This window comes from Sinohyriopsis cumingii, chromosome 2, assembly GCF_028554795.1.
Source record: "Sinohyriopsis cumingii isolate HCF-2022 chromosome 2, ASM2855479v2, whole genome shotgun sequence".
Classification (NCBI taxonomy): Eukaryota; Metazoa; Mollusca; class Bivalvia; order Unionida; family Unionidae; genus Sinohyriopsis; species Sinohyriopsis cumingii.
The window spans coordinates 17,543,256-17,556,332 of record NC_142962.1 but is presented as its reverse complement, the minus strand read 5'-3'; the positions used below and the strand labels follow the sequence as shown (position 1 = coordinate 17,556,332).

At 35.5% G+C, this 13,077-nt stretch overlaps 1 protein-coding gene across 1 annotated transcript in view; it reads left to right on the top strand.

Moving 5' to 3' along the window:
• Positions 1 to 13,077, top strand: part of LOC149804393 (RNA polymerase II-associated protein 1-like) — a 43,361-nt gene that overhangs the window by 18,059 nt on the left and 12,225 nt on the right. The window contains exons 5-7 of the mRNA XM_089932282.1: positions 4,015 to 4,055; positions 7,458 to 7,553; positions 11,283 to 11,472. Of these exons, the coding sequence (XP_089788408.1) occupies positions 4,015 to 4,055; positions 7,458 to 7,553; positions 11,283 to 11,472 (327 nt within the window). The remainder of the gene's footprint in view (positions 1 to 4,014; positions 4,056 to 7,457; positions 7,554 to 11,282; positions 11,473 to 13,077) is intronic.

Genomic DNA, 13,077 nt, shown 5'->3' with positions numbered 1-13,077 from the left:
CATGACACAACCTGCCAGTCAGTAACCAAAGAGTTGTCACTCGTTCACTGTCTTCCATTGATAGATCAAGAACAGCAGCCATGCAAGATCCTGTTTGTGCTCATGTGTACTACTTGAAATGCACAGAGACAAGTTGTGGCATGCGTGAACACAGTATATCACCCCTTAAACCCTTGCTTTGTGGCTAAGTGGCTTGTATGCTCTGTGTAATCTGACATCTCACCAGATCAGAGTCACCTCACAGACTACTGCTCGGAAACGTTAAGCCATCTCTGCGAGCCTCTTATTTGAACACAATGTTTTGATCCAAAATATAATTGAAGCTGCTGGCTGGCATGCAGAGTCAACCTTTCTCAAGCCTTCTTTGCAGAGGCCAACTCTGAATCGGGTTGGTCCAGTAGTGGCAGCACAGATGGCCACTATACCCACCTACATCAATCAACACAGCCTGTTAGCTTCGCTGGTTTTGACAGTGAAATTTTGTAGGTAAGAAGATTTCAGTATTCACCTTCTTAACTGGATTTTAGGGTCAGAGGTCAAATGACCCCAGGTTGTGTTGCTTATGTAATTAGGAGAGCAGGTTATTGTTCACATGGGTTATCCAGCGATTCTTCCCTAGATGGATACCCGAGGTAGAGGTTGGATGCTCAGCATCCTCCTTATTCTCCTAATGTAATGTGATTGGGGAATATATTCAAAGGAGAAAACAAATTTTTAAGTAAATTATGTTTCTTACCCAATAACATTATTTAAAAACTCTCTCAACCACCCTGCTATGCGAACACCCTCATTAGTATCTCATTCAGGTAAAAACTAGCAGTGCTAAGGGGAGGTACTGGGCAAGAGTTATTGCCCTTGGTCTTTTGATATAGACAGATAAGATGCTTTTTGTCTTTTATTTGGGCTGGATTCACGAGTAGCAGGCTAACATTCCCAATGTAATGTGATTGGGTAAGTATTCTCTGAGAAACATAATTTGCTTAAAAATTTGCTTTTTATGGCACAGAACAGTGACATCTACAGTTGTCTAATCTCAGCCAGTCATTAATTGTGTGCTAATATTATCAGTGTGACAGAATGTATAATAGTCAAATAGAAAATGGCTCTGTATCCTTGTAACAGTGCTTCAGTGAAAAATAACATTGCAACAGACTTATTTGACTTGGTTGTCAGCAGTGGACATTGATGTAAACAATATGATTACTGTACAGTAGTTGCAGTCCTGCAGCTGTCTCATAGATGGTTGCTGCTGATTATGTATGGGGTAGTCCTAAGTAGAATAAAGTTCATTAGGGCCTTGTGTGGAACTGTAGTGTAGTATCAACAACAATATACTGACATTTCCAAATTTGAGAATTAATTTTCTGCAGTAGTATATCATGTGTTGACATGAAAGTTCTCTGACATTATCTTTTTGCTGTCTCTGGAAAGAAAATGTAAAGAAAATTTATGACTTGTTATTAAATGTTGAGAATTTCATAATGTTGATTAAAATTTCCAGCCCCTATCTACTGTTTTTGATGATGAAACAAGTGATATTTCAAAGTTTCATTTACCAATTATGATTGCAATTTTCCTAAAGTTCAACAAATTGGGGGCTTTCCTTTGTAATTTATTGTTTTAAAAAATGGGATCCATGCCTAACCCCACACTATAAGTGGGCTCGTGAGTTATCAGGGCATGATTTATCGAGGGAGTGGTCTTTGAATGCACTCCTATTCACATATCCTCACACAAGTTTATTTGGTTTGGTTTCCAAAGAACCATTTACCAATTCTGCACTCTCCCATTCAACCTCATTGTTAGCCCATGGGTTTTTACCAAGATTTTCAACTGTGTCATGTCTCTCTTCTGTTTAACCTTATCAGCAAAGACAGTGGTATATATTGATGACGTCCTACAAAAACACATGGCAAATTTATCTTTGGTAAAAAGCAGAACATTCCTTTTGCTCTTTTGAGTCAGTCGGGGGTTTCTGATCAGTTAGTATAGGTCCCCAACCCTCTTTTTGACTTGGGTGTAGTATTTGACACAATAGTTATGATGTATTACTTCACCATGTCCAGCATGTATTTGGCATTCGTGATAAAGTCATTCTGGGTCAAAGGACACACCATAAATGGCAAACATTTCAGTGCAGTTCATTGATGTTTTGATGTTCCAGAGGGTTTGGTTCTTGGACCTATCTTCAGTCTGTACATTCACCCCCTGTCAGGTTCGTAGATTGTCATCCAGTGACTCAACAGTTGTACACTTATGACATCCACATTTACAAATCTTGTCAACCAACTGAAGTTGAGGCTACCAGGCATAGAGAGATGCATTTCTGATGTGATGTCATGGATTACATTTAACAAGCTGTAGATGAATGATAAAAAAACTGAAGCAATTTGGATCATCATGCAAAGACTTTCTCATCCTTTACCTTGAACAAAGTATTAGCAGCACTATCATTAAATTCTCACAATCAGTAAGAAACATAGGTTTTACTCTCGACATGAACATATGCAATTCTGTATACCTGGAGCTGGGATGCATCAGCTCCATTCACAATTTCTTTCCGTCAGTGCCACTAAAACACTGGTGTGTTCTTTAGTACTTTCTAGACTTGACTATTGTTATTGACTTTTATCTAGTTCCTCTCAATATCTCTTTCAGAAACTTCAAAATGATCAAAACCTTGCTGCTCAGATCATTCCTAGAGTACCAAGAACTTAACATGCCTTCTCCTGCTTTGTAATCTCCACTGACTACCCATTCATTTTAGAATAAAAAACAAAATCAGTTATCTGTGTTACATTTCGTTCATCTTTTGTATGAAGCTGTATTTGATCCTATATATTTATCCAGTTAATGAACTCTTTGACACATTGTGGATACTCCCACCAGTTAATGAACTCTTTGACACATTGTGGATACTTCCACCAGTTAATGAACTCTTTGACACATTGTGGATACTCCCACCAGTTAATGAACTCTTTTACACATTGTGGATACTTCCACCAGTTAATGAACTCTTTTACACATTGTGGATACTTCCACCAGTTAATGTGGATACACCCACCAGTTAATGAACTCTTTGACACATTGTGGATACTTCCATCAGTTAATGAACTCTTTGACACATTGTGGATACTCCCACCAGTTAATGAACTCTTTGACACATAGTGGATACTCCCACCAATTAATGAACTCTTTGACACATTGTGGATACTTCCACCAGTTAATGAACTCTTTGACACATTGTGGATACTTCCACCAGTTAATGAACTCTTTGACACATTGTGGATACTTCCACCAGTTAATGAACTCTTTTACACATTGTGGATACTCCCACCAGTTAATGAACTCTTTGACACATTGTGGATACTCCCACCAATTAATGAACTCTTTGACACATTGTGGATACTCCCACCAATTAATGAACTCTTTGACACATTGTGGATACTCCCACCAGTTAATGAACTCTTTTACACATTGTGGATACTTCCACCAGTTAATGAACTCTTTGACACATTGTGGATACTCCCACCAATTATTTTCTAAATTATACTGATTGATTTCTAATATTGACTGATGTTTCATTTTGATTCTGAAAATGAGAAATGTAAAATAGTTGTGATGATCCTTCTGAGACAGAATGAGAACCATGCCTTTGGATGAACAGCTAAACAACTTCATGTCATTGAAGTACATGTGTACTGCATAAGAAACCAAATAGCTTAAGTGACCAAAAGGCACTGAACAACTTCCTTATGAAACATTATGGTAAGAATCAACTGGTACATGTGAATTGTAATCCAGTCTTTATTCAAGAAAAAAGTTTCCTCATGTGAAAATTTTACAGACTGAATTAAACTTATCATTATTTTTACTGATTTTTCTGTGCAATCCCATATGTTCAGAAATTCCACAGATAGTTTTTTTTTTTTATTGTTTTATTGACATTTTCATGATTAGTCTGACATATTAACAGTGCTATATGCTAGTTTTTTCTTTTTCCTTTGTATTAAGAGAAAGACACAGGCATGGCAGCAGTTCTGAGTAAAATAATTGTGAGTACTTGTTTTATTTTATGTTGTAAACGATATGATATTGATTTCTTCAGTAAACTTTCCATGATCTATCAAATTTGCATGATTCTGATATATGTATGATATTATTCTATAAGATTTGTGTGAGTCTATAATTTCCATGATAATCTATAAGGTTTGTCAGGGCTGAGCTAATTTTTTTTTTTAACCACTAGTCCAGGACAAGTGGTTTCAGAAAATTCACTTGTCCCACCTTTCACTTCACTAGTCCCACCTTACTCTTCACTAGTCCCACCTTACTTTTCACTGGTCCCAAAATGGTAATCACTTGCCAAGATTTGATGAAACGTATGTACTTAATCCTTAGAAATAAACAAACAAAATAATATACAACATAATTATTTCTTAAAAGAATTTAATTTTTAAAAACATTGGCTGTTATACATTTGGCTTCTTCAGGTTCATGTATATATGTTTTAGCTCATGGATTTGAAAATATGTCCATGTACATGTCTGCCACCTTCCGAGTCATATATTCAAGACAGGGATAACAAGCACACTCAATATCCATCTTACTTTTTATCCCTTCATTTTCAAACAAATTTACCTTCTCCGAATCGCTGTTATTACCTTCCTTGCGAAAATAATTTAGCAAACTCATTTTATCCGCAGAGTAACTATCAGCTTGCTTGACAACTACTTCTAAAGTGATCATAAGATCAAATTTCTCTTTTAAATATGAACTGAAACAGCTCATTAATTAGCATAAATGTTTCACTTCAAACACAATATCACACGTGGAAGTTAATCGTCTTTATAATCAATTATAAATTAAAGACTCATTACTGTCATTTAATCAGTTCATAAAGGAAACCAACACTGATGTCGGTAAAGTACCTTTCATTAATTTAATTACACTGACTCGTTGGATTAAGATCATAGTGAGCCGCTGGTTATGATCTAGATTGAGTAAACTCATTGCAACAAAACCACTTACAACACTGCTAATTGATCATACTGGCTTTCTTTTGTTTGACATGTTTTGATTTGCCGATAATTTGGTCGCTTAGCCCAATATGCAGTCAAATGGTAACAGGATGTAAATGTATACATGAAGAGGAGTAGAATCAAGTATTCAGTACACCCGGAGGGCATGATTGGCCAAATAAAGGTAGATATAGTGATTAAAGCACAAAAATAAGGACTAGCCAGACTTTTTTAAAAAGCACTTGTCCCGGACTAGCGACTTGGAAAATTTTACTTGCCCGACTTCAAACATGACTAGTCTGGGATGTCGGGTTATGGGATTTGCTCAGCCCTGTTTGTATGAATATTTCCATGATAATCTATAAGGTTTGTGTGAGTCTATAATTTTCATGATAATCTATAAGGTTTGTGTGAGTCTATAATTTCCTTGATAATCTATAAGGTTTGTGTGAGTATTTCCATGATAATCTATAAAGTTTGTGTGAGTCTATAATTTCCATGATAATCTGTAAGATTTGTGTGAGTTTATAATTCCATGAGAATCTACAAGATTTGTGTGAGTCTATAATTTCCATGATAATCTGTAAGGTTTGTGCATATCCAGTATTTCCATGATATTCTATAAGGTTTGTGTGAGTCTGTAATTTCCATGGTAATCTATAAGATTTGTGTGAGTATAATTTCCATGATATTCTATGAGGTCTGTGTGTGTCTGTAATTTCCATGATAATCAACAAGATTGGTGTGAGTCTATAATTTCCATGATAATCTATAAGGTTTGTGTATATCCTGTATTTCCCTGATATTCTATAAGGTTTGTGTGAGTCTAGTATTTCCATGATAACCTATCAAAATTTGTGTGGTTATAGTATTTCGATGATATCTACAAGGTTTGTGTGAGTCTAGACTTTTGATGATAATCTACACAATTGTTGTGATCCCAGCATTACAGTGTATTCTGGACTGATCCCAGCTCAATGATAATTGGTGCTAGGCTTATCCCAGCATTAAAGTGTAATCTGGTCGGATCCCTAGCTTCTGTGGACTGTGCTAGGCTGATCCCAGCTCAATTATTTTAATCTAGGCTGATCCCAGCTCAAGTAGAATTGGTGCTAGGCTGATCCCACCATTCAAGTATATTCTGGGCTGATTCCATCTTCAATTATATCTATGCTAGCCTGATCCCAGCATTATTGTGTATTCCGGGCTGATCCCAGCCCAAGGATAATTGGTGCTAGGCTGATCCCAGCATCAAAGTGTAATCTGGGCTGATCCCAACTTCCGTGGACTGTGCTAGACTGATCCCAGCTTAAGTAAAATCTGTGCTAGGCTGATCCCAGCATTTGAATGTATTCTGGGCTGATCCCAGCCAAAATACACTATGTGCTAGGATGATCCCAGCATGCTAATGTGTTCTGGGCTGATCCCATCTTAACTAAATTAATGCTAGGCTGATCCCTGCATAAGAGTGTATTCTGGGTTGATCCCAGATTCGTAGAATATAGCTAGGCTGATCCCAGCATGAAAAACATATTCTTATATTTTTCCTATTTAAAACTGTAAAAGAAATGTATTTAACGGCATGACCTTTACATTATTAGTATAGCTTATGAGTATCCAATTGGGGGAAAAAATATCCTATCCAATGGTAGCCCCATAACAACATAAGGGCACAACCCCTGATGTAGTCATTAATGCAAACCCCATTGGAACACTGGCAATGTGTTCCTACAACAACTCAACATCATCAAGTTGTGCATAAACTAAAATTTAATAAATTATCATGATAATCTATAAGATTTGTGTGAGTCTATATTTTCCATGATATTCTGTAAGATCTGTGTGTGTCTGGTATTTCCATGATATTCTACAAGATTTGTGTGAGTCCATAATTTCTGTGATATTCTGTAAGATTTGTGTGAGTCTAGTATTTCCATGATAATCTACTAGATTTATGTGAGTCTGTAATTTCCATGGTGATCTGTAAGGTTTGAGTGAGTCTATAATTTCCATGGTAATCTATAAGATTTGTTTGTATCTGGTATTTCCATGATATTCTGTAAGATTTGTGTGAGTCTAGTATTTCCATGATAACCTATCAATGTTGTGTGATTCTAGTCTGATAAATTAAACTTATATTGGGGTTGACTTCCAAGACTTGTGTGATTCCTGTTCCCGTTGCCATTGAAATAGCCTTCAGATACAAGTTTATTCTTGCTGTAAAACATATTCTGAAAAAAGTTTCATGTTGAATTACAGAAAACGGCTAGGCTATTGGTTGTATTTCTATTATATTTGTTACTTATTTACAATGCAACATTACTTTAGTGCAAGATATTTTTATTATTATCATAATCGTGGAATCCTAAAACTGCTTTTTATATCTATGTATGATGCTTGTTAGGAAATTATGTTATAAATCATCTTTTCATGTAGGAGCGGGATACAAGGAATATGGTCTACAAGACACCATACCAGATGTTACAGCCATTTCCTGTGGTACCAGTGAACCAGTATGTCAGTTGTGAACAGGTGAGTCTGTCATATTCTTACTGGAATGAAAGTCATGCAGGACCTATGTCTTCAGTTCAATAAAGCTTGATGGTTATCAAATATTATTGATTATTATATGCTCATTTTTTTCCCTGTTAACTTTACATTGTTCGAATCGTTCAATATTCCCCAATACTGAACGCGCATGACAATACACATATAGCATTCATGTGAATGAACTACTTTCTATTGTAAACAAACAATGATACAGACACCAGCACTTTTGATTTGTAAACAAATCATATACACTCGCGTAAGAGGCTCTTTACGTTGTGGTTATTTAAATTTGTTTCTGAATGAACTAAAACATGTTTCTTGTACTGCGAAAAAAGTCCAGCTGTTTGGCACATTCCGCGTTGATACAATGTTACGGATTTAGGCTAGCTACAGTATATAAAAGACGGATGATTATGTCCTTACAAATAACATACAAGTGACAAGGCATATACTGTCTTCTTTATCTTGTGATAAGAATGGCAAAATAAAATATACTTACAGTTTTACATCCTGAATTTCCTCAAAATGTTTTTTCTTAATTCTGCAAATCCGAATTACATGAGCCATATCATAGGTTTTCAATCTGGATTACACATTTCAAAAGTGTGCTGTAATTTTGATGATAAGTGCAATTGCATCCTCCTTACTGCACTCAAAATGAAATACACATTAAATTCCACAGCGTCTTTTTGAAAATTGCAATTGAAAGACTTCATATTTTTCCCACGTTATGATTTCAAACATTCAGTGACAGAAATAGAAACACGTTTGCAGACGTAAACAAGCTTCTCATGTGCCACTTCAATCCGATGTATTTCATGTATAATTTACACAGATGAATCCAGTCCAAAATCACAAACTTTTGTCGAATCGAAACAAAATACCAAAATATATTCACTCCAGATCAAATGGAAAAGTTGTTGCAATGTGCATTCATTCACAATATGACTGCAAATTTCAATTTTAACTAGGCACGCCATTTTCTTTCGAAAGTTATGTCGACCGCACGACTAAGTTCAAATTTATCTGGGCGGAGCTCTGTGCGCATTAATAATGATGTCATTTTGTAATGTCAAATCTGCGCTCGTGTATTTCTTTTGGAAAAACGGCATTCATTCATTTACATTGTTTCTTGTAGTGTATTTTGTTTATATAATTAAACCTTAGGTAGAATAAAAAAATGAGCATATAATAAAAAGGTTACTGCATTTGTATGGGAAAATATGAACTCGTTTTGTCGGAAGGATATACTGCACTCACAAGTTTGTGCAGTATTCATTCCGAAAACTCGTTCATATTTTCCCATACAAATGCAGTAACCTATAAATATAAATCATTACATGTCACTATAAAATGTTTCTTTAGAAGTTACACGATCATAAAATCAAACATAATAATGAGACAGTATTGTTTAGAATGCACATGCTCATCTGGTTTGGCTGAGGTCAAATCGTCAGTAGTCATGCTGAGAATTTTAACTTTTTTGTAGGTGTTGAAAGTCCTTGCTCTTAGCACAACAAAGCTCTACAAAAGAGCTAAGTAAGTATGTGTGACACATTTGAATTGGTTTTAAGTTTTGTTTTATTCACCATTGTTTGTTACATGGACAATACCTTTAAATAAATGCCAGTTCAAACTTCAAGCTTACAGAAATACAGATGGTGGAAGCTGAAGCAAGAAATCAAAGCAAAATGTTTTTCAGTCACATGTAGCATAAAGTATGTCATAACATTATTTTGAATTATGATAAGTGCCTAATCATGATTATTTATATGCCATGCATAGAATGGTTTTAAGTTTTAAATGACCACCATAAGGCAGAGCATATTATATTTTGATATTTGACCTCAGTATGTACATCCATCTGTCTGTTACCAGTCTGCAGAATAACTTGAGTTGTCCACAATCTACAGTTACCAAACTTTGTGGATGACCTGTACTTGGGGTAAGGAAGAAGCCTAATGATTTTGGAGTCAAATGTCAAAGTCATTGACTGAAAGAATAAAAGTGGTTTAAGTAGCTCAAGTTTGTTGATGGCTTGCACATCAGGTAAATGGCCCAAGTCACGGTCACTGTTACTGATGGAAGAAAAATAATTTCAACACACCCATCATCTATCATTACCAAACTTGGTGGATGGCTTTCATTTGTGGTTAGGAAGAACCCTGCCCATTTTCAGAATACTAAATTCAGTTTCACCATCATTAGAAATGGTTTCTGTACAATAACATGGGTTCTAGATCACTTATGTGGACCAGTCTTTGTGGATGGCTTACACTTGGAGTAAGGAAGAAGCCTCTTGATTTTAGGGACAAATGGTCAAAGGTTGGTTTCATAGTGAATGAAAGAAGAAAACTGGATTCTGCACAATAATGTTTATGTGTTCTTGGATATTAAAAGTAGGTTAGTTTTGTCACTTCAGCTGTTTTGATAAGATTGGTGGAATGGAGCTAATAAGTTGCCTGCTAAAGGCTTTTCCTTCTTCATGCCTGGACATGCCTTGAAGAAAAGGTATGGATTATGCAGTACTACCAGACATGTGGGCATATGTATATTCATAATGTCCCAAATTCTTCATGCACCAATCAAGACAAAAAAAAAACAGATTTGGGGATATAATTGAGTGTGGTCTATTGATGTTAACAATAGTTCTAGAATATTTGTACATTGCATGTTGATGGCACTTAAGGATTGAATGCACATTTGCATCTATACTACTCTTCATTAAATGTGTAGTAATTTTAGATGCTTTGATTGTCATGCAAAACTCATAGCCATGTGGCTCAGTGGTTAACATGCCTGACTCAAGACCAAAAGGGTGTGGATCCTACCATTGAACCAGCCTGGGTCAGCTACCATGGTGTGTACTTGGGCAAGGCACTTTACTCCAATTAACTCTGCACTATATAACCTAGCATATATACTCATTTTTAAGTTGAGTCCAAAATCAAACAGCACAGACCCAGATCTGCCATTACATAATGTGCCCATAGATCTGGGTCTGTGAAGTTTGTTTGGAATAATCAGTAAAATGAACTTACAAATACCCTGATGTGCAGGTGCAGTGTGCTATGGCATATCAGGATCTTTGTTTCCAGTTTGACTCAACTTATAAGCGAGTATATACAGTAAATTAGAGACTTGAAGCCTTGATATTTGATTGGATGTGATCTGTATGTGTGTAGAAGAGTTATAGAAATTTTGTTAGTTTTTTTTATGCAATTAGTAGTATTTTCAACTATTTTGATTTTCACATGACTCCTACACCATTTAAGACAGAGACTTCAGAACCTTGGGCTTTGATTGGTTTGGGTCTCTAGATGAAAAAAGCTCTTTGAGACGTAGGTTTGTTTACATAAATTTAAAATAACAAGCAGATTATAAGAAAAGGAATTGGTGTGTGAAATGACCAACTCCTATGTCACAATTGCACCAGGTACCTTGAATCATCTGACTGCAATGCCAACATTGTGAATCCAGCAGACAGTATGTCATTAAAAATATCATGGGTAGAATGGGACTAACCAATAGAATCCTCTTCAAACTAACTCTTTTAACGAAAAGTTTTGTAAATGTTTTCCCATTTAGCTATTTGAACTACAGTGTTCATGTACTTATGGCTGTGTAACTTTGCAAGAAGAATAGTCCTGTCTCAGAATATGGTATCTAGTCCCAGTAGGGTTGTATTGATTATTTTTAATGCCATTCCAGGGTGATCAAAACAAGACCACAGGGAAAAAGAAAAGTATCTTTGCTCAGCACTTTTCCAAAATGGTAGCCAAAGACTTTGGTATGGTGTTGGAGGAAGAAATCAAGAATCAGAAAGAGACAGAAGGTGAAAGTTCTGTGATGGAGGAAGATACAGATGCAGCAAGATCAACAAAACCGGCTGCTTCTACGGGTATGTCCAGCCTAATAAGAATAATTTGACATGATCAGAGTCAAGGGGAGAGTTATTAGTTGTAACATATCATTAATGATCAGAGTCAAGGGGAGAGTTATTAGTTGTAACATATCATTAATGATCAGAGTCAAGGGGAGAGTTATTAGTTGTAACATATCATTAATGATCAGAGTCAAGGGGAGAGTTATTAGTTGTAACATATCATTAATGATCAGAGTCAAGGGGAGAGTTATTAGTTGTAACATATCATTAATGATCCGAGTCAAGGGGAGAGTTATTAGTTGTAACATATCATTAATGATCTGAGTCAAGGGGAGAGTTATTAGTTGTAACATATCATTAATGATCAGAGTCAAGGGGAGAGTTATTAGTTGTAACATATCATTAATGATCAGAGTCAAGGGGAGAGTTATTAGTTGTAACATATCATTAATGATCCGAGTCAAGGGGAGAGTTATTAGTTGTAACATATCATTAATGATCAGAGTCAAGGGGAGAGTTATTAGTTGTAACATATCATTAATGATCCGAGTCAAGGGGAGAGTTATTATTTGTAACATATCATTAATGATCCAAGTCAAGGGGAGAGTTATTAGTTGTAACATATCATTAATGATCAGAGTCAAGGGGAGAGTTATTAGTTGTAACTTATCATTAATGATCAGAGTCAAGGGGAGAGTTATTAGTTGTAACATATCATTAAATAATTAATTTTTGAACTCTGTTTTGTTTAGCTCATAATTTGTAATAACATTGGTTTAATCTTAGTTTAGCATAAACTACAGCAATTCTCTGGATGCAAAGAATATTTTGTCATGCTGAACTAAACATTTTTAAACATAAAGAAAAGAGATTATATCTTAAGCTTAGCATCAGAATATGTTTATATCCAAAATATTCCTACATCCAAGAATGCATATAGTCTGTTTCACTGAAGGAAGATACTGGCAGGATCAGATACATTAGTAATTTAGCCCTTGACCTTCAGGGTTGAGCTTACAGGGTATTTTTATTTTATTGTTTTTGCTTCAAAGATATTTGTGTTTCATGATAATAGATGAAAATGTTCTATCATACAGTTCCATTCGTTTCCTTATTTTATGCACTGCAACAAATTTTAGACTTAGCATACTTTTTTTCCTTGTTCACTTAGGGCTGTTCCAGTAAAACATATATCACCCTCAGGGACGTCACTTCAAAAACACTTCTGTAGGAGGTTGTTTCAAACTATTTTGATTCTGACAGTGGAAGGTTGGTTAGGAAAATCACTTCTTTTGTGGGTTGTGTTAACAAAATGACAAAAATAACAAAAATCGCTGGTGGGGCTGTCAGAAAAAAAAAACGAATATATATTTAAAATTGCATCTAACCCCCTCCTAGTGGTCTAACGTGAATAAAACATTGTGTCAGAAAATGAAATCAGTACACATGAGTGCACGTAATTTGTACGAATTCGCATGCTCTTAAAGTAGTGATACGCATTCCGCAAATTAAGTCAACATCATAGATATAAAATATGTGCTTTGCGCATTATGCAATTTTTATTCAACTTTTAACTTTAAAATTGCATTTCGTGATGTAATTCGCACTGCCTAGTAACGG